Source organism: Battus philenor, unplaced genomic scaffold (genome assembly GCF_028537555.1).
Source record: "Battus philenor isolate CCGP_79_NKW_IND1 unplaced genomic scaffold, ilBatPhil1.0.hap1 SCAF_8, whole genome shotgun sequence".
Taxonomy (NCBI): domain Eukaryota; kingdom Metazoa; phylum Arthropoda; class Insecta; order Lepidoptera; family Papilionidae; genus Battus; species Battus philenor.
Genome location: NW_027181748.1, coordinates 15,271,039 through 15,294,641, shown reverse-complemented (window position 1 = coordinate 15,294,641; position 23,603 = coordinate 15,271,039). Strand labels below are relative to the sequence as shown.

Here is a 23,603-nt window from a genome sequence, read left to right as displayed (position 1 = left end):
ATATATATACACACACACACACATCTATATATATATATATATATATATATATACATGTATGTATATATCTACATTACGGTTTATTGAACAGGGACAAGGACCTATTTCCACCCTTTTTCTTTCATTCTATACAATGTCCCTTTATTTCCTCTTTCATCCTTATCATCATCGTTGTTGTTTCGAGTCACATTGACTTTTTGTGATCGATTTTTAAAAATAGATTATGGTACATAAAAAATACAGTGGTAGCCTGTAATAGTCATTACTGGAAATTTATCGAACATTTTTCCTTCGTATATCGTACTCGCTCTTACGAATTTACTTACGAGAATTTGGTTCCCGAATTATATCGTAATAATATAATACGGGTTTATTCGGTGGTGGCAAAGATATTGATAGGCTTAGGTTAAACTGAATGTACCTGCAAGCCGGTGCACTGGTCGGCGAGCTTCCGTATCCTGTCCAGTACGACATCGACGATCTCCTTGCCGATGGTGTAGTGTCCGCGGGCGTAGTTGTTGGCGGCATCCTCCTTACCCGTGATGAGCTGCTCCGGGTGGAACAGCTGCCGGTACGTGCCGGTCCTGACCTCGTCTGCAAACACATCGAACAGTTAGAAACACAATTACACAAAACACGGATAGAACAAAACTTTACATACGAATCTGAAATACATTAAACAGGTTGTTGTCGAAAAGTTAGAGAAATTTGAGGAAAATTACAGATAGCACAAATGGGATAGATATTATATTGGCAACATTACGTCATCGTCAGCGGCGCATCGAAAAGGGGAATTCCACAGAAATATAACTCTTTATTTAGATCGGTATAATAGCAGCAACATTACATCAGCGTCAGTGGCGCATCGAAAAGAGGAATTCCACAGAAATTTAATTCTTCATTTAAATCGGTATTATGGAAGCAACATTACATCAGCGTCAGTGGAGTATCGAAAAAGGGGAATTCAATAGAAATTAAAATGTTCATATACGACGATATAAATACAGACGAAGCTCGTATGATTAAATACACTTATACTTTGGACTACGTGTTGTTACTATCCCACAGGACTTTTTGACTTCGATATTTTGTATGCTCTTGACTTTCAAAAAAAAAAAACCTCTTGGCTATTATATAGTTCCTATTGCTTATATATGAATTTTTTGATTTGTTTATTTTCTTTATGTAAACCTTCTTGCTTCATATCGTAGTCATGCACTATGTGGCGCTATTAATGTCGGTCTTCGACAGTGTGTATTGCTTTGGCTATCTTCAAATATTATAGTCTTATTTTTTGTTTTGTATGTTGTTTCATTTAGGATAATAATTTGCTGAACCGAATTTAAATGAAAATTTTGTGCATGTCCACCGTTAACGTATGCACTAGTGTTAATAATGTCTGTAATGTTTCCTTCCTAATTTTGTTTGTGTTGTATAAAATAAAAAATAATTTGCACGCAATTATGATTTTATTTATACATTAACCTCTAATATTTATTGTCACATATATCTGGTTATTATTCGTGTAAATTATGTAGATGATACTGTTACAAAGCACGAGTTACGGAACCCTCTAAACAATAAACATTGAACCCTAGGATCAAGAACACACGTGATCTTGAAGTTATTTATAAATTTTTGTGTACATTTCTCGGAAATTATTACCGAGTACTTTCACGAACTTACTAGAACCTTCTCTGTAGTATAAATAGGTGTACTCCATGTCGACAGTTCAGTGTTGTTTTTCGAGTAATAAGAATAAGATCTACGATCAGTGATACAAAGTGACTATTTGGTAAGTTGTTTGAACAGTGATTTGGAAGCGTAAGTTTGACTAAGCGAAGGTATATTTTGTGTTAAAGTAGGGTGACCATCTGGTTTGTGAATAAAAGAAGTCTTTGTGAATCAGTGGTGTTTCATTTAGAGTAAGAACAGTACGTAATAACACTTAAAAAGAGAAAAAAGGAGAAATAATTCCACAAGATGTCAGATTTAAACTTTTGCTAAATTATAATTACATATGCGCTTTAAGCGAACGTCATATGTCTCTGCAGTGAACGATGCATTACTTTGAGAGCGCTATTTCGCTGGATGTGAAAGGATTCACAGATTAATCAGGCGACGAAGGCGCATCATTTATGCGTCTGCGTTGGCTAATGGGCCGCCATCTGTTTTCATTACAGACCAAGACTCAGGAATGTGTGACTTACACTATCTGGAATCTGAATGCCTTTTGGAATTGAATTACATACACCAACACGAAGCGAGCTTCGCGTCGTTTCGTTTTGCATTTTTTTCGAAGTTGCGTCGCTGCTTAATTAGTGCTAATTTTCACTATGCGTCGTTAGATTATTGAGGTTGCGTTGTTTTGGGTTCAATTTCAAGTCTTTCATTTTTTTTTTAAATTTACTTTTTTTTCTAAAAGTTGGCAATACTTTTGTTTCTAATTACGCCATGCCATTAAAACTCGGGGATTCCATTTCTAACTAAAAATCAACGCAATTTGAATACAGTTTTATTTTCACATCGTTTTGCTAATTTTAGAGTTCAATTACGTAGTGTGTGCTTTTTTTTCAAAAGAGAATAATAAATTTTTACGTGTTGTTTCTGGTTACAAAAAAGGTAAATATTTTTCCAATTTATTTATTGGCAGAGTTATATTATTTTTGTTTTTAAATGTTTACGTTGTTCAATTTTCTTTTTAAGAAGTAATATTTTCGTAACCCCGGAACCTATCTTCGATCATTAAATGGTTTTTGTTATGATCATTTTATATTGTATAAATTATTAAAACAATTTATTACAATTATGATATGTTTTTTCCATAGACAGTTTTGGGAAAGGCTGGTACGTAATTAGTGTGAAAATTTTAAATCATAGATTTTTTATTCAAGCACGTGGTTAAGACTCTCTTGTTGGTCGGGAATTGGAATACGTCACGGGCGATCGGCGCGTCCGCCACGCACCAATGACGGATCTTAATAATACAGACATATTAATTACGTATTTAAATTCCAAGTGTATTCTCTCCCATGGAATGAAATCAAGGCAATACGATTTTGAATATTCAATTTTGATATAAAATAAACTACTAAAAAATAATGTAGAAAGTTTCTCGTGTATTAACCATGAATAATAAATTCGAAATTTAAAAAAAATAGAAAAACAAATAGTCTGTTGTAATGCTTTTTGATCCACGACAAGGCTATTTTTATTTTTTGCTTCATAAATAAATAATCCTACATAGATATGGGTGACACATATAATAAGGTTCAACGAGATATCACATTTCATACGTCTCTTAGTTTTAAATAAAAAATTAAAAGTAAATCTATATATATATATATATATATATATATATATATATATATATATATATATATATATATATATATATATATGTAAAATCGAATTTTTGTCTGTATGTCCTTCATAGAATCGTAAACTATGCATTTGCTCACGTGATGATCTGTAGCGTTGTTGTTGTGTTAAGTTGTTGTGCATGCGCCCACAGAGGTTTCTAAGCTAGGAGGACCAATTTTTAAATTTTCTCTTTCAAATAAGAATTTATTTTTATATATTTACGTCTCAGTTCTGTTCTGTGTGCAATCTCACCCCACTACACTATGTCACGTGTTAAACTCTTTATATTTACAATTATTATCAAAATTCATAGTCCTCTGGATCATTTTATTAAGATAAGGTATTTTATGATTAAATTATAACCAAGAAATGCGTTCACGTCAAAACGCTCCTTGTTACTGGCCACTAGAAACACAAACCTTTTTAGTTATATTATTCGTTAGCGTTCGAATTCAAATATCGAACGCCGATTTGAATTCGGACGCCATCAGAGATGTCGTTGTTGTTGCGTTAGGGTTGTGTAAATTGTACATAATCTGTATTTATTTAGTTAAACATGCAAAAAAGTTTCCTTATAAATAATGGTTCTGTTATGTTTTCTTTTATAAGTGACAAATAGTGAGATAGTCGCTGTGATTGCGTTTAAATTGTAAGTGGTAAATATAAACCATTGTAAATAGTATATGTATACATGTAATATACACCACATCGATTACACCTGGCTGTCATTTTTTTAGCAGCAATGGAGGAATGAATTTATACATTGATGACAACTCACCTCCACCCGCATAATGTGATAAAAGTTTAGCGGAACGATGTTTCACGAGTATAAAAACTTGCTAAAACAGTTTTTTTTTTCATTCGCCATTTTGTATAATTTTAAAGGTTCAGTGACTCATGTGATGAGGAACTTTTTGCGCAACTCCTCAAATCGCTTCATTAAGTGTGACTAAGATGTCAGACGTAGCATGTCTAGATGTTATGTGAATTATTCTAAACCAAATACACCAACACTAGAGGCCGCAATTTTTTTTTTATTTAAGCCATGGTTGCACAGACTTATTAAGACTAGGGGCCACTCGGGCAAATTATGAACTGATAGCGGGCCGGCCGTCAGAAGTATAGGTAATTAAAGACAATAAAAATTGATAATAATTAGAATTAAATATTTTCCGAATGTACGAGAGTATTATTTTTGCTGTCGGCGGGCCACCAGTATTCGACCGGCGGGCCGCGGTCTGTGCATCCATGATTTAAGCTGACTTACAGTCTGTCTGTCGCCAAATGGCAAAGATATTTTATTTTGGATACATTTATTATTTCAATTTTACATTTTTCCTTACCGCTATTTCCTTATTTATTTATATACCTTATGATTACTTCCTAATTATTAACCTAGATTGCTTATTGCAATTATTATTGCTTTTTTATTACTTATAAGTGTAATGTGTGCATGTCTTTTATTTACAACAAATAGGTATTATTGTGGCACACTATTTATCTTTAATTTTCATTTATTTTCCCATTTTTGTTATATTTGTTAAATACGAACACTGACTAATGTTTGAAAATTCATTTTGGTTTTCGTACCGTATGTTATTATAAATAAAGGGTAAGATGCTAGTGCTCAAAGACCAAAGTCTACAATAAGTGTGTTATCAGTGATGAGTTTTGGAATAGAAACGTAGTCTCTCACTTCTGGCCTCTTTGGTAAGTTCACAGTCTCTTAACGGACCACAGACTATGCTCAGGATTTTTCTAGGTGATCAAAGACAACGGTAGCATTACTAGAAAAATCTGAATTAAAATCCCCGTTCAAAGCTTTTACATCTATAATCATTCATCCCGTATAATGTCTAACACGATAGACATTTAAAAATAAATAATTATAGCGGTTCCGTATAAAAGCTACAGACCAAAGCGTGTACATCACAGATAAAATTTGACAATTCGCGTTAATAATAAAATGCCGGAACAACTGCATAAAACCTGTTTAACCGAAACGTCGCATCCGCTTAAACTTTCGGTAGAAAGCTCTCTGCCTACCCTGTATGGGCAAACCGTTACGTCGCTGCAGATCTTCCTCTTCTTTATATGGAATGAAATTACGTCTCATATTTTTCGAGACATTTTAAAAACAAGTTTTTGAAAACTAAAGTCTACACTAAATTACTTTTAACCATTTAATTCATTACTTCCATTAGTCAATCCAACTAGAAAACGATTTTATCGATATCATTGATCTTTGAGAATTTTTCTAATACCTTCTAGAAGATTCTGTGAGGGAAAAAAGTCAATATAGATATATAAATCAAAAGTTACAAGTTAGCTAAAAAAACTAACATTTGTTTTTCACACGGGCTATTGTATGTTGCCTGTTACTGAGTTAGAAAAGCATTTATTTATTTACGTATCAGAACAAACAGTGTTGTTCTTCAAAAGAATTATAATAATAACATTTTAATTTAATTATTAAGTTTCGATTGGCATAGTTCTTAACAATATGAGAAGTCAGGGTCGGCTTAACCTATAGTGTAGGGTGTGCAATGCACACGGGCGCCGCGGCGCTCCCTGAGACAGCTAATAGCATCGTCGTGGAATCTATCGCGGTTCGCCGCTTAGTTTCGCAACAGAGATGTGCTACAGGCATAAAAACAATGAGTGTTATTCTGCCGTGAAGAAGAAAGGCCGTAACTAATACCATACTGTAAACTATATCTACTTATAAAATAGCTTGTTGGAATATTAAAAAACTTTCTTGTTACGACAGCAATGTTGGAGGTCAGGCCTAGGGGGTGGCGGGGTTTCATTGCACACGGGCGCTACACGAGCTAGAGGCACCCCTGGGAGAAGTATAGGTGCGAAAGTCTAAATAACCAATGTCTAGCTATAGCTATATTCGATTGCTGCTGACAGCTGTAACCTTTCTGGTTTTTATACCTTCTTCGGACTCGAGACTCGAGAATCAGATATCCCCGAACACTTAAATAAAAAAAATCTACGTCAGATTCGTCGGCTTACGTATTGTATTGATTAATTAATATCTATTCGGTTTTAGAAGAAAGGTGTGAACCTTTTCTCCGAAGAAATTTTAGCTGAATCGATATCAGAGTTGGGAAAGGATGGGTTTGAGTTGTCAGTGGCACTGCGTCGTAAACGAGGGCGTAGAGTTTTAAAACTAATTCGGTTGTCTTTCACGCCAAAAGACTTGAGCGGGCAAGATGTGCTAATAACTATTAAAAATGTGTCTTTTGTGATGATCGGGCTTTCTTGGCATTGAGGGTCGGCACGGACCATTGGAGCTCCTCCATCGTAAGCGGAGGGTCGCACGTTTCGTCATGGCCCTCTGCGTTGACTTCATTGGATTTCGCTTTTACAGCACTGTTGTCCGCATTGTCCTCCCGGGGGTTATCCTCCGGGAGGAAGACCTCCGCCAGCAACCTGGCTGATCACGCTGCATCCACAGCACTTGGACTGACTTCTCGCCTCACCCCCGTACGGCGTATCACTCGATAGATCCCGTCCCACATGGTCTAACGATCTCACAGATCCGCTTCCAGGTTTGAGTCTGAGCGCGTCTAGTCTCCAAGAAGTAGACCTCCTTTGCGTCGGCATACTCGCGCCAGACCAGCTCCCCGTAATGGGAACGACCTTATGGTTCTGGAGTGGAAATCACGACCTGACAAGCACAGCAGAGGACGTCTCATAAGGAGACTCGACCTTGTTCAGAAGTTTGCTTGAAGACGCAGGATGTAAGTCGCTTCCAAGTGGTCTTATTATAAATCTATGGAGGAGGCCTATGTTGACGTGTTGACTGAAATGATGAAGATGATGAAAATAGGATGTCCGGCAGGACAGCTAGTTCAAAATTTGACAGTTGGCTGACAGTTATATCAATAAAAGGTTAATGATCCTATGAGCCCGCATTCTTTTATCGATAGCAGTTTAAAAAAATACTGCAAATGTTAACTAACTTTTAAGGTCTGATAATTATTCCGCTCTTTTCAGTCTTATGCCAGTTTATTTAAATAACCTATAGTTTGAAATTAATTTCATTGTGCAAATTATTAGTGGAATAAAACCAAATTGAAAATACTTGTAAAAACTCTGTAGTGTCGGCCAGTGTCGATAGATGGCGCTAGTTGTTCGTTCACGTATAAAACCACTGCGTTAATATGTGTTCCACAAAATAAATAATTACATATCCCTGGAATTGTGTTTCTATATTTCTAGATCTTTGAAGAGCAGCCTACCACCATGGAGGTGGCCTATGCTTTGTATCCAATAACTAAAAGATATCATCAAATTTGAAATCCATTAGTTGCTAACAAACAAAAAAATCATATGCTATACACCAATACCTTACTTTGCGTCGTGGTTATGTTCCAAAAAAACGTCGCAAAGTGAATTAAGATTTTCTATAGCAAACCACGTAAAGATCGAAGATAGGTTCCAGGGTCACGAAAATACTACTTTTTAAAAAGAAAATTGAACAATGTAAATATTTAAAACAAAAATAATATAACTCTGCCAATAAATAAATTGGAAAAAATATACCTTTTTTGTAACCAGAAACAACACGTAAAAATTTTATTATTCTCTTTAAAAAAAAGCACGACACACTAAGGTATTGAAACTGAACTCCTAAATTAGCAAAACAAAGTGAAAATAAAACTGTATTAAAATAACGTTGATTTTTAGTTAGAAAGGGAATCCCCGAGTTTTATAGCATGGCGCAATTAGAAACAAAAGTGATGCCATCTTTTGGAAAAAAAGAAAATTTCAAAAGAAAATTAAAGACTCGAACCCAAAAGTACGTAGCCTCGAAAATCTAACGACGCACAGTGAAAAAAAGTACTAATTAAGCAGAGACGCAACTTCGAAAAAAAAGCAAAACGAAACGACGCAAAGCGAGGTATTGGTGTAGTAAATATAAGGAAATTGTAACACATAGCAGGATTTTATTATATTGTTTATATTCTTAGGGTACTTACCGACTACAGTAGGTTCCAGGTCCACGAAAACCGCCCGGGGCACGTGCTTGCCGGCGCCGGTCTCGCTGAAGAAAGTGTTGAAGGAGTCATCACCGCCCCCCAGCGACTTGTCCGATGGCATCTGCCCGTCAGGTTGGATGCCGTGCTCCAAGCAGTACAGCTCCCAGCAGGCATTGCCGATCTGGACTCCCGCCTGTCCGATGTGGACCGAAATGCATTCCCTCTGCGAGCAAAACAATGTTTTTAATTATAAATAAAACGGACTTTTTTTATTTTTTTTCATGTTTCGTAAAGATACATACAGATTAATAAAATTATCGGTCAATTTATTTATCCGAGATAATTAAATATGAATAATTTAATATGCATTTACAGTTTAATGTATACATTATGTAAAAAAAATTATGAAAATTGTGTAAAAAAAAAATTGTAAAAAAAAATTATAAAACGCTGTCGTGCCTCGCAGCTGGGAGAAGAAAGATCCGTATCAAATAGCGGCAACCCTCTCCCAACTGTCTGCGTTTAGTTAAAGCGAAAGATAAATATTGTAAAAAAAAACACTAGCGATACAAATTAGAATTATTAAAAAAATGTATACACTATAATATAAACAATGTAAATAAGTCAATTAACCAAACTCCGCTCATTCTATATGTTATAATACTATAATGCTATAATAATGCTATAATAATGTAATGCTATAATAACATTCGTTTAATAATATACTTTTAATTTATAGATTTAAAACTAAGAAAAGGAAGATCAAATAACTTTTGGAACTTTAAATTTATTATAGTAGCAACAATTCGGCTACCAGTCTTTTGATGCGTATGATTGTGTAAAAAACATAGATTAAAATTTTTGCTAAATCATCACACGACGATGCGTTTAATGGATTTCAATCAAACAACACAATAAAGTCCATTACAGCCATATCAGCAAACAATCAAACCCCAATATAAGTGCTTGACTTCATAATGCTACGCTGTAAATAGCTAATACATATACATTGAATAGAAGGATAACAAATTTTACTATATTAAATGTGTTCAATGCTCAGAAATATATTTGCATGCTTTTCCAATAAATAATATTTGAAATGGCCGATGGTGTCAAGGTTCTAGAAGAGACGGTAGACCGACAAGCGTAGTATAAATTAGAAAGACGTATTCACATTGACCAATCGAAATAAGTTCTCTGTATAAAGCAGTGGTCTATATCGACCTCTAGGGGTCTATGACAACCTGCAGGGGGTCTACGTCAGCGAAAAAAAAAATGAGGGTCCATGAAATGAAAATGGGGTCCACGATAGTGGATCTCAACACATACACTGATAGTACCTATTTACTTACTATATTATTATACTATCTTCTAATATTAAAACATTTACATTATTTATAAAAGTACCTATGAAGTAAAAAAATTATTATATATGTTTATAAAATTGTAGGATGTTGGTATTCGCTTTGTGGTCGCAATACATTTTGAACTTGTAAAAACCTGAGAGTCGCAGTCTCGTGTTTATTTAATGTTACGTATATTTTACATAACAGATACAAAATTTTATTTTGAGTAGTTTTAATTTAAATTTAAATTTCAATTTATAAATGTATAAATTAACATGTGTTTTTACTTTAAGTTTTTAACACTAAACTTTACTACAGTTAGAAATTTACAGGAAATCAATATCAGGTAAGTAGGGGGTCTACCCAACAGGGAAAAACAAGGGGTCTACGACACAAAAAAATTTGGGGAACTCTGGTATAAAGTGATCACTCTGAAATGTTACATTAATTATTTTTTTCTATTGGAATGCGACTTGGAAATCTCTATTTACAGATAATAAAAAATAATTAATTTTAGTGTATAATAATTTGAATATTAAAAACGCTTTCACTTACTATATTATCACAATGGTATTTTTTGTTTATTTATTATATCTGAAACTATATTTTTAGATAAAGTCCACCATAAATTTATTACCGACAAATGAGCATTATCATCCTGTATGCATTACAAGGAAAATTGTTACGAATATCGTAATTTAATAAAGCATGCTATTTTGTAATTTGAGTTAAAGAGCTTTTAGTCAAAACGTTTTTCAATATAACGCTAATAGCTCCGCTAATTTCATAATTACATCTGATAAGCTTATTTAGCTGTTAACGGAAACGATAAATAAATTCAACTACCCAATAAATAATTTTAAGTTGGTTTTTATAATCTGTACTTGGAATACAGGTTTTATTTAGTCCTCAAGGAAATTTATTATCATTACTATTTAAGGGTAGTCGTAATGTACATTAAAGCAATAAATGGAGACATCAGATTCCAGTTTTTGAGGTAAACAGATAACTAAAATAGCAATAACGTTATTAAGGCTAATAGCATATAGCTCATTATGAAGTCCTAAATTATTAGCGTTTACTAAAAAGTATCTATCAATGCTGTCTGTATACGCAGAAACCAATTTGATATTATCGTATTGCAGGTTTCACTTAATTATTAGTGACACATACATCTAGGTAATTTCTAAATAAAGAAACGTGCATAGTTGTATAAGTTTCTGTAATAAAATTGAATTACATTTGTTAACGGAAATTTGCTAAATTTAACAGTCTAAAAAGAAAAACTTTTGTAAAAAAAGATCGTAGGACAAAATGGAAGTCTAAATTTCTGTCGTCCAATTTGAATAAATATGTTTTAGAAATAATAATCCATGCGTATAAAAGTTTACTCCTATTTCTATTGGTCACGTCATCACTTGAGGTGTGTACAAATTTGTTTACTAGTATTTTCTTTAATGTTCTTATAAAAAAATGCTTGCGTGTGCTTATGTACGTACGTGAGAAGTTATACTTCTTAGGCATCATTAAATATTGTTTTTTATTGCATGCATATAATTAGTTATAATTAAAAATTCTGGACTGGAAAAGAGTTAACACAGTAAATAAAGTTCAGTTTAAATCTGAACAATCAAATAAATAAATAATTATTTTCTTGCATTATGCGTTACACAAATTCTATTCTCATTATTCGAATGTTATTTTTAAATTATGTCCATTACCACGTTGACTGTATCAAGGAAAAAGTAGCTTATTTAAAAATAGCTTGTTTTCTTAATTTTCGAAATATATTAATTATAATAATAAATATTAAAATATTAATTTTCTGCTCGATTTTAATTTTGCTTACAACATCTTTATTAAAAAAAATTATAAAACTGTACGTCCCTAGTTCCTTTTTCGAAAAATCCACGACTTTGTTTATTTATACGCACCGGCCAATGACAATGTTGTGAATTAAAAAAATATTACATTAAGCTTAGAATCGATCACAGATAATACAAAACAACTTTTGTTACGTCAATTAATTTATTAATATGTTAAAAATACAAAAGAGTTTTAATTATTTTATAATATAATGATTATAAATAAAAAATATAAAATGGAAATCCCAGAGATTATCCCGGCAATGCGGTGGGGGATGTTTATTCGCTAGATACACGCACAGATTAAACCACTATAAAACCTGCAATGGCTTTTTAGTTAGTAACACGAAAATGTTGCATGCTTCAATACACTTAATTCGCACGCATTGAATTTTTAAAAAAAGTAAACATTGGTATTAGTGTAATAATCTATACAATATAAATAAATAAAATTGGAGCGTCTGTTTGTAATGTTAAAATAACTACTTTTTTACTGTATAGTGTATATATATGTCTGTTTGTCTTGGTTAATCTTTGAAATGGCTGAACCGTTTTTGACGGGATTTATACTGGCAGGTAGCGAATGTAATAGCGACTAACTTAGGTTACCTTTGTTTTAGAAAAAAATATCAAACAAAAAAAGAACTAAATAAATTTGAATTTTTTAAAGAAAGCTAGTGTAAAATAATTTTATTGAAACTAGTTCTATAAAATTAATTGAAAGAAATACGTATGTTAGACGAGAAACAACACCCAATAGACAAAGATTTAAACAGAATGATTACTCTTTATTTATCTTTATATTATATGATGCTTATATATTTATTAAAATTATTAAAATATAAAATAATGTCATAAGTTGTAAATTACAAGTCTTTCAAACTAAAAGGGCAATATGCTCTGAAAGGTATATTACTCTTCCTCAAAGATATTTATGCTAAAATCACCACGCTGGTCAAGCGGGTTGGCGATCACAGTGTGGTGTTATGGGACGAAGAGGGCGCTGCTGTCCATCATCAGGAAATTTGTTTGTGAGCAGTGGCAATCTCATATAAATAATGCACAAAGTGTGAATTATATAAGATTGATAAGATGATTGAACCCATGACCTGCTTTCGCAAGCCTTAACCCTCTACCGCAAAAAAAATTGTAAAATAAATCTGTGATAAAATTGATGTACACGAGAAAATAATTAAACCAATTAAAACTGTGATACTGTAATAGAAATGGATAACTGAAGTGTTTGAGGATGTACGAAAGGAATGGAATGATTGAGAAAGGATGTCGGAACTGTAGAATGATAGAAGGAGGAAAAAAGGATATTGTGTATTATGGAAGACGAGAACGAAAATAAAAATTCAAGTGAAAAAATTATTAAGAAATACAAAACTCTGTTCCCAATTAAATAGGGGATGGAAGGAGAAAAAAACCCTCTACCGCTGTATGCCTTCCGACATCAAGATTGTCTGTCCACCATGCCTATGCGATTGTACTTCCTACATAAATGAATAGTATGAACTATTGATAAGCGGCATGAAGATATGTGTAGGTATATCTTCATCAACTTTCATCATCATTATTTCAGTCGTAAGACGTCCAATGTTGGACATTGAACTACACCAGAAATTTCTTTACGACTGGCTAGAAGCGGCCGGTATCCCTCGATCGTCGACGTCAAAGTTATCTGTCAACTGTTCAGCATAAGTGGTCTCGACTCCAGAAACCCAAGATCCATACGGCCATTTTTTCTAAGCAATATATAGCTCGCTACCACATCTAGTTACTAATCCCCAAAGTTATGTATCACCTCATTCCTACTTCGATTTTACTTTTATTTTTATTTCATTTTACTTTATTGTAGATAAGCAGTAACAAAAGGCAGTAAGAATTTACAAACTTAGAAAAATAAAATTAGTTACAATTGTTACCTTATGACTATATCACTAAGAACATTTAATGAATCAAAGTCAAACAATAATAAAACAAAACAAAAACATTACCAAACAGGGATCATTAATGCAGCGCATTCTGTAGAACAGACTGTAATAATCACGAGTCACAGCAAGATATTTGGAGATCACTAGTTAATTAAAAATAAGTATTAATTAAATGTATTTGTCTCAAATCTAACATTTGAACTATGCTGTGTTGCCATAAACAGAGCGTCAATGCTAAATATTCTTAATTACAGAAACACCTGCCAGTAGACATCAACTTGGAAACTTTTGTAGGGCATGGACGCCATTTGTGACGTACAAAGCCATAATATAAACATTATAAGTACTTTTTAATGTTACACAGATAATATATTTAGTAATGATAAAAAATCAGTTAAAGCTTTTTGATATTCGCACAATAATTTACTAGTAATATATAATTATATTAAATTCTATTGATTAATAAACGGATTTAATTTTTTTAACAACTTATAAATGATTGAAATTATATTAAAGTGATTTCAAATTTAAAAAGGTTTTTCATTCAAAGAAATTATTAATTTTTAAATACGGGTTTATTTTTCGTCTCAGTCGTGTCCGTCTTGAAATAAGCTGACGGAATTGACAAGCTCTTTCTATCTTATCCTATCTTCAGCATTCCTCAGCACAGTAGTTATGGAAAGTCTACCCATACCCTCTACTTCTCCTACAACCAGCAGTTTGTCGAAAGTTTCTGTCTGCAAGCGATATATCCAAAATAACTTAGGACTCCTTGGTAAATTGGTGAGACCCTAGTCTTAATCTTGAATTGGTTGAGAACAGATTTATTTCTGCTTTTTGCTGTTCGTTTTTTACATTGATATACTAAAGAGGTTGTATTCCATTACTAACAGTATCTAATATGGACCTACCTCTAGATTACAGGTATCAAAAGTTTGTCAAGGTCCTTTCTTCCCACAAAAAAAAATAAAACTAAAAAATCCGGAGTTCAATAAGTATCGATACTTTGGATCTACAAGCAGTTCACGTAATTGGCATCCAGCACAAATATATTTCAAGATTCAAATTTTAAACACGATATTCGCTTATATGTATAATGCCTGAATAGTGTTTCACGTCACGTACTCTGAGAGAGGGGGTATGTCCCAATTTTGTGTTAACATTAAGCGTCTAACGATGATATAAAAACTCTTTGCAATTGAACGCCTACAAGTAAAGTAATCCAATGTTATTTATAACGCTAATTCGATAGTAATTGCTACAAAATTGTTTCTTGTTACAATTGTCCGTACTATTATCGTTCGTGTGGGCGTTTCATTGCTTCTTTTAACAATTATGTACTAAAACTCCAATTCGTACCACACGCATGTCTCTTTTTGGGGACAAATTGAACTTTTTTATTGCTTACTACTTTGTATTGTCTATTTATTGTTTGTTCTAAAAGTATTTTAATTCGTAGTGATTAATGTTATTCATCGTAGTATAGTTTTTTTACGGAGTCTGTCAACTGTCAAATAGTGACATTTAAGAATTTCCCGCGCAAATAATTTACTATAACATGCAAAAATTATTTTAATAGAAATAGATAATCACACGCATATCTCTTTTTCGAGAAAAATTAAATTATTTCAATATTTATTGTCTATTCGTTGTTTGTTGTATAAGTATTTTAATTAATAGTGATTAATGTTATTTTACGTTGTGTAGTTTTTTTTACGAAATCTGACAACTGTCAAATAAAAAAATTTAAGAATTTCCCGCGCAAATATTTTACTACAACATGCAAAAATGTGTATTAGTATAAAAAGTTCATTGTATTCGATTTTACATAACAGTCAATAATTCAGAAAAAAAAAACAAATTAGTCAAAGGCTTTATTCTGCAAAGATTGATTACTAGAAGCGCTGTTCGAGAGCGGTACCAAGCGGTGCCCGATTCCATTTTTTATCTGTATTCGTGCAACAAAAGATTAAACTAGCTGTCTCATTAGAAAACTATTAATTTCAGAATTCAGTTGTGTTAGGGAATTTAGATTTATTTCATTTATCATTTTTAGGTTAACAGACATCTTTTGTAGGAAAGGGATTATTTTTTAAAAACATTTTTTTGTTTTCCTCGCTATTTTATTACCATATTACAATAGAGGTACAAAATATTTTTTAAACTTATAAGTGTATGCACATACACATAGATAAGATAGATAATTATACACGTAAAGTAGATTTAGGAAAAAACTGCCTTGTAATTTGTCTGAATTGTAAGATAACTTACGAGGTTAAGAAGCATATTAATTAGATAAAATCTAGATTTAAATAATGAATGGATATCAATGAGCAAATTTAAAAATAAACTAATTTCAAAATCATGTAAAATATTTTTAATTATATCTTTCATTTAATAGGCATAAGTTATATTTCTTGTAATTCTTTTAAGAGCCTACTTTGTAGGTAATATTATAGTTTTTGTAAGCGTCTTTTTATCTCTTAGATAAGAAAATAAGCCAAGCTGTCGTGACACATGTGTCATGTGTCAGTATATATTATGTAAATTATATAGTATTTTGAATATTATTGATTATTGTTTTTAATACTTATATACATTTATATGTTATAGTATTTTTATATAATGTTATATCGTGTGTCCAGATTGAAATAAGCTTTAAGAATATAAAAATTAAATTCAAAACTAAAAAATTCATCAATCCACTGTTAAAAAACGGTGATGGGAACCATCATAACTTGATACAGAGATTCAAAAGTAATATACACCAATCTTGTAATCTTGTACGGATTATATATAGCCTGTGGTGGATGTATGACCTAAGTATTATTTCTCTGTAAGTTCTTTATTGATATGTTTTCTTTATTTTATTTTACTTTATAAGAGATAAACAGTAACAAAAGGCAGTAAGAAATTACAAACATCTGCTATGCATAATCTCGACATATTTTGTTTTTTTAAATCTTGGAAATAACCGCGGTGACTAAAGTATAGTGTACCACATATGTAACTTTACAAAATGATTTATTATCCATTATTTTTATTATTAAAAATTAATGTTAGGAATAATTAACGAACATTGTTGACTTTCTTTAAAAAAGAAAAAAAAACAAATTTAACACCTAATGGTAGATTATGGCATTTACACATAACCTATTTAAAATAAAGTACAAATCGAACCGTATTTTTTTATCATCAATAAAAGCCCCCGAGGCAAAGAGGCCTTAGTACAAACTTCCGGCAAGGATATAGCGGTCTTTTTAAGGAGGGCGGCGTAGATTACAGGCTTCGCGAAAATAAAGAAATCATCCTGTACGTCTTTGTCAATAAAGGGTGAAGTGACTTTGAAGCCTTTTAATATGTTATTGAATAACCATTTTATTTATTTTATCTCATAGCAAGGGTTGTTAATCATGTATAATGCATGTATAATACAAATATTAATTTTTACGTCTGCTTATATTGTAATATGTTTAGAATTACGTAAATAAAGATGTTGAAAAAAATAGTCGGACATATATAGTAATAACTTTTGAATGAAACTTAAATTAAACTGATCCATAGAAAAGGTTTTCAAGGAAAACAGAAAGATCTGAACATAGCCCTCTTCAGTCTTTTTATATATATCATTCTGTTGTAAATTACGACTGAATATATCTGTCATTAGTTTTAATACATATGTCTTTTTTTGTTTATTCTGAAAAAAAAATATAAATTCGTGATTGTAACCATTATAACACAATAACAATTTCAGAAATAGCAGTCTGTGAAGTTGATTATTACATGATTGTAGGTAATAAGTAAGATGGCGCGGGGTCGTTGAACCGCGACCGCTGGCGGTTTGGCGGGAAACAAAAAAGTGAAAAAAAAAACACGACGTCAAGCTCGAAGCGCGGGCAATTAGTTTCAGACGGATCGAGTTATTCCTCTCTTTGTTAATTATAATTGTTTTTTTTTGTTATTGAAATCGATGCAGGCTGCATTTGTTATGTCCGTTTATGATTCACGTGTCAAAATATTAGGTTACCACGTGACCTAAATTTTAAAAATGGCGACTATATCAGTTCCTAAATGTTTACATATGACCTTAATATTTTATTTATAATTGATATACGTACCAAACGTTAAATGTATAAAATCAATTACATATTTTAACATATCCAACAAAGCCATTGATTTTTTTAATTTTAATGTAGAAAAAGAAACGAATACTCTTTTTAAAAAAAATATTTTTACACGACGTAAGCAATTTAGTTATATACATTGTGATATTAGAAGCTATTTAAAAATATGTTTAAAAATAGATAAGTAATTCATGTAAAATATCGTTTATTTGTTTATAGAACAATAAACAAGTTTGACTTCCTATAAAATAGAAGTCTCATTCCTGTCCCATTTTTTATATACAGATTGATTATTGTAGTAAAAGTTTTAAAGCGATTATTGGTCATTAAAAAGATTTAATGCGTTATACGTATTTCCAATCACCTTGTATTAAGTGATCACTCTGAAACTAAAAGTCTGCAGAAAATAATTAATTTGAATATGCAAAATTTTGAAAACGACTTTTCCTATTACATTACGTTATTTATTATTTCTCATACCACAGATTGCTGCATAGGATGTATCATATATTAATTGACAAAAAATAAATTAGGTACATTTTCACCCCTACAATGAATATTTAAATCTATTTAATTATAATTTTCATTATTATAGAAAGTAGACTAAAAATAGTTTGCATTCGACCGTTGACCATTGTTCGTAATGCACTCTATCTGATAAGATGCCGTGCCATTGTAAGATTTCCGCAGTGCGCCGGCATTCGCGTCCACGACCCCCTGCCTAGTAACGCGTCTGGCTGTATGCCAAATATGCTTTTGTCAATTAAAATTGTAGTTTTATGGAATTGCATTTTGACATTTGCATATATTTCTGGTCCCGTTTTCAGTTTATTATTAATTTTATTAAAAACTTATTTACTCGTAGCACTTATCTTTATTCTTAATTACAATTATTACCCTGTGTAAGAAATAGTTGTATAAGCTTTCAACCGGATAATTCATAGCTCGGTGTTTTTAAAAAGCTGTAAATTGTAACTTAACGTAATGTTAGTATACAAGATGATTGGTAATAGATGTAAAAACTTTTAACTTGCGTACATTCACCACATTCATAACATTTAGCAGCAAGAAAACTTTTTTATTTTTTTCTTCTTTTTTATTTTTTATTTTTTTCTTCTTTATTTCCATTCCTTGTATAAATTATTCACTGAAATGTGATACATTAATGTGTTTTTTTAATGGTATACTACAAGCCAAAAGCTTCTGCCAGTACAAACTTTGCAGGGACAGATAGTAAATAACAATTAAATTTAATGTGTAAAATTTAGATTTAGTACGTGTTTTCAAAAACGCGATTTTACCTTGTAAATGTAGTGGAGATTTATACAGAATGATGTATGGTTAACTTTAACGTTATATATGGCATGGTAAAATAGTAATAAAAAGTAAGTTACTAAGTGACTGATCACTTTATACGGGGTGATTAGAAAAAGGTGTAAAGACTTTAAATCTTTTCGCTGCTAAATAACTTTCACATTTACCCTTTCAGCTTTTACAGCTATAATCAATTTACTGTATACTAACATTACGTTATCTATCAAACCATTGATTTTTAGAAAGGGTTGCCATATATTAATTGACAGTAAATGTGCTACTCATTCATCCCTATAACTCTTAATAACCTAGAGTTTCAATTTTGATACCAACTTTTAAACCGAATGTTCACATTAGTATTAGTTTTTTTATAGGTTGGCTGTACGTATTTTACTGTTGTATAATATTCTTTCTAACGAAATTAAAAAAAAAAACTATTTTCCCCTCAGACCTCTAGACCCTCAAGCAAACACAGTAATATTTAAAAAAATCACTTTCGTAAATCAGGCTACTAAGGGATAAGTAATATTTTTTTATAATTTCGCGTAGATAATTTTATATCACTGTTTCTATCTTCGTATGTATCTAGGGTTTCCGTTCCATTTCCATCAAAACATGTCTTGCATTCATAGAAACAGTTGTTTCCTTTGTTTAGACTTATTCCGGTTGTGTTTCCGTTCAAATTTAGAGTGTATATGTTCCATGTTTATTGTTCTAAACATATTATATTTTTATTTGATTAAAAGAAATTATAACCTAAAATGTATATGAATATGCCTGGATTACCGGATTTAAAAATAAAATTTGAGACACTTAAAGTCATTTAGGTAATAGATGAATGTTTTTATTGTTTATTTATCGATTGATTTAAAAACCGGCAAGAAAATTCGTTCCGAAGATTAATTAGTTTACAAAAAGAAAAATATAGATTGAAAAAATGGCCGCCATTTTTTGTTTTATATCCATCTGACAATGACATCTGAGATTAAATGACAATACAATTACTTTTAATTTTCAACTTCATATATTAAAATATTAACATTCTTGTTCTAATTCCTAATTCAATAATATTAAATAATAATATATTTATTTGCATACTCGCGTTGTTAATATGCGTAATATTTTTTTATACATCTCAAAATTGATTATTAATATATTCCGTTTATTTACATGAATATCATCAATTTTATTTCGGCCGGAAGACGTCCACTGCTGGACATATTCCACATCTATATATTTCCAATGGGACCAGAAAGAAGTGGCCTGTTTCCAGGATCACCCAACGACCTTAACAATGTCGCCTGTCTCCTTATGGGTAGACGTTCTCCACTGCAGAACCTTATCCATCAGCAGTCTGATCAGCTCTCTATTTTGCTTGCCTATTCCCACTTCAACCTGCTAATAAGTTGGGCCATGTTGGCTACGTCCGTCTACGGATCTCCGCATTTCAGATTCGACCTCGTAGAGAAAGCACAAACCTGTTCATTTCTCATTGAGCTCTAAAAAGCTTTAATAAACCGCTTCTTCGTTTCATTCCTTAGACGCCCATTGCAAGGAATAGGCCTCCCTCAAAAATATCTTCAGGGGGATATACCATAATTGCCACGCTTTGGTGCAGTGTGTTATTTTGGTACGCAGAGGACGGCACTACCCATCCTTTGGAAATTCGTTTGTTAGCAGTGGCAATGATATATAATTATTGCACAAGTGTTAGTTATTTGATTGTTTTCCAGGAATCGTACCCGCAACCTACTATCGAACGCCTCCGTTTTTGTCGCTAGGCTACCACTATTCTATATGTTATACATGTCAATAATTTTGACCAATAAACTTGAATATCCAATTTCTAGTGCTCGTACGTTAGGTACTTGATGTAAGTACTTCCCGTACTTTGAGGGAGGGGCGAGAGGCCCCTGGAAGGGTCGGGTGACATCACGCGCCACTCCTGTCTCTGAGTCAGACGATGGTTACATAAAAATATAGAGTTACTTTCCGCTTTGTTAAATCAACAAAATTATTTAGGTTATATATACTGAACTGACCGAATGATGTCGCCGCCATCTTTTATCTCATCTATATTAAATCGTATTTGACCGGACTGATTTCGTACTGTCAAAAGATCTGCCACAGTTAAATAAAAAAGTAAGAAATTTATTTCATTGATTTATTATTTTAAAAATAACCATACTATAATAATACTTGCGTGATGGGGCTGTAATAATGAAATATGTTTCTAAATAGAATTATATTGGTATATTTAATATTATAAGTTATAAATTATATGCTATGCTCACTCTGTCACTTCGGGCTTCGTTGGCAAGCTTTCAAGCTTCAAGGAGTCACGGAGGCGTCAAATAGTTCAGAAAGAAGACGAAAAAAAGTTTTTTTTTTTTCAAATAAACTCGTTTTGTTTTACACTGTTCTTTCAAATACGACGCAAATTAGCGTTTTTTTTGCGTTTTTATTGTTATGTCACTCCTCATAAACATTGTTAATAGACATGCAGTATATTGTGAAAACCTTTTGTATTTTTTGTAAAAAAAAAAAACAAAATTCAACTGTTTGATTGACAATTCTTGCATGAAAACCGCGGGAAATATTTTGATTTTTCAAAAAAATATAAAATAAATAGATATATATTAATTTTAATAATTTTATTCGTAACATTTTCCGTTAATTTCAAGCAATTATATCGTAGGAAATAAATCAGAATATGTTATGGATGTAGGCATCGAAGAGAGGCGCACATATAGAAACAATAGATGTACTTAAACAGCGCAAAAGCACTGAGTAGTTTGAGAGTCCTTAGTACGCACCCACGTATTGCAAATATATGTCGTCTTGTAGTATACGCAAAAGAATAATTATTGTTTTAAATAATGTTTTGGTTATTTAAAAAATCACTAAAATAAATTTCCAACTTTTTTATTTAAATGTGACAGATCTTTTGACAGTACGAAATCAGTCCGGTCAAATACGATTTAATATAGATGACATACAAGATGGCGGCGACATCATTCGAACAGTTCGAAATTAGAATTCTAAATAGAATTGTCATAAACTATAACTTAGACATATGAGTATTGTTGTCAAAAGTGGCCAGTGTGTTAATGGAACATTTTCATATGAAAGCTACAGACTAATAATATTTAAAAATATTATATACACTACATTTTGTTAAATTATTACCACTAAGAGAACTTAAGCTTTATACACACGGTTTATTTTTACAAATAGTAACAATGTTTACATGTGGTTTAACCAAACACGGCTTCAGTTTACACGAATAACTTGAACGAAGCTTCTCGAAGCTCTTATTCATTTCACAATAAATAGTAAAAGGGAAACAGATGCCTGGCTATGAACAAACAATGCTGATATATTTAGACCACAGATACCAGTAAAAATTTATATCGAAAGTCAAATGCATATATTCATACTCCTTGTTGCCATATTTTTTTTTTATTGAGGGTCAACTTTGTAAGCACAGATACAGACTAGGGTGATTTATAGTGCAACCAACGTGATATTTTTATTTATAATGATAAATAAATAGTAAATATTACATATGATATATTTGTGCAAGTTTTCACTTTTGTTCTAGTGATATCAAAACATATTTATCTACAGTTCACGGCGATAAATATTGCACATCGACCTTTAGAAAGAGACAATCGGCTAATTTCGGTTTCGAAGAGCGCTATCTCTGTCCCACTCTACTGTGTCGTTTTGTCAGTCGTTGTATTTCGTGCGACAGAGATAACGCTCTACGAAGCCGAAATAAGCCGATTGTCTTTTTCCAAAGGTCGGTGTGCAATATTTATCGCCGGGTACTGTATATTTGTATTATATTTACTACAAATAATAATTTAATCACAACATACTGATACAGTATTATACAAAAGGTGCAAATAAATTTAATTCGTCGCATTATGAAGTATGGAGATAGGTTTAATAAGTTCATTAAACAAAATCTTGCAAAAAATCCGTCATATTATGGCGTAATTTTATTTTAAATGCTATTTATTTATAATATTAAAAATGACGACAAAAAACCGTTTGAATTTTTTGTGGGTTCTTCTCAGATCAAGGAAGAACTTTTACCATGGACATTGTAAATTCACGTACCGTTCAAGGAGAGGTTGGAAACTACTACCACCTTTGCACATATTTGCTTCTCAAATATTAGCCCAAATGCAATGGCGACGGTAGCACAACTGCGTTCGAATTCAAATCTTCGTTCCAATTTAAATTCGAATGCGCAAGAACTATTTTAAAAAAGTATTGTAGTCGTAGTGGCCAGCAATGTATTGCTAGGTTGATTCCGATTTTTTTTTAATTAAACAAATCGCGCATTCCTAATCTGCGAGCCCTGAGTCCGACGAAACTATGAAAGCTATAAAAGCTAATAGCGCTCAACAACAACCGTATATACCAGTAGATTTAATACGAAATTTATTTCGACATACTTTTATAAGCATACAAAAACAAATAATACTTAAATAAAAAAGAAATGTTGCATGAAACATGAAGATAAATATTTTTTTTTCTTCGATAAAATTTAAAATTTAGCACATGTTATTGAAAATAGCTATTGCAAACTTTTAATCAAAGAGATCACTGACCGGATAATATTGCCGCTCTATAGTACTTTACTTTT

The 23,603-nt window shown here is 31.8% G+C and overlaps 1 protein-coding gene across 1 annotated transcript in view; it reads right to left on the bottom strand.

Moving 5' to 3' along the window:
* Positions 1–23,603, bottom strand: part of LOC137931876 (tubulin alpha-1A chain) — a 38,731-nt gene that overhangs the window by 5,150 nt on the left and 9,978 nt on the right. The window contains exons 2-3 of the mRNA XM_068775389.1: positions 8,358–8,580; positions 422–594 (exon numbers count right to left, since the gene is read on the bottom strand). Coding sequence (XP_068631490.1) covers positions 422–594; positions 8,358–8,580 — 396 coding nt within the window. The remainder of the gene's footprint in view (positions 1–421; positions 595–8,357; positions 8,581–23,603) is intronic.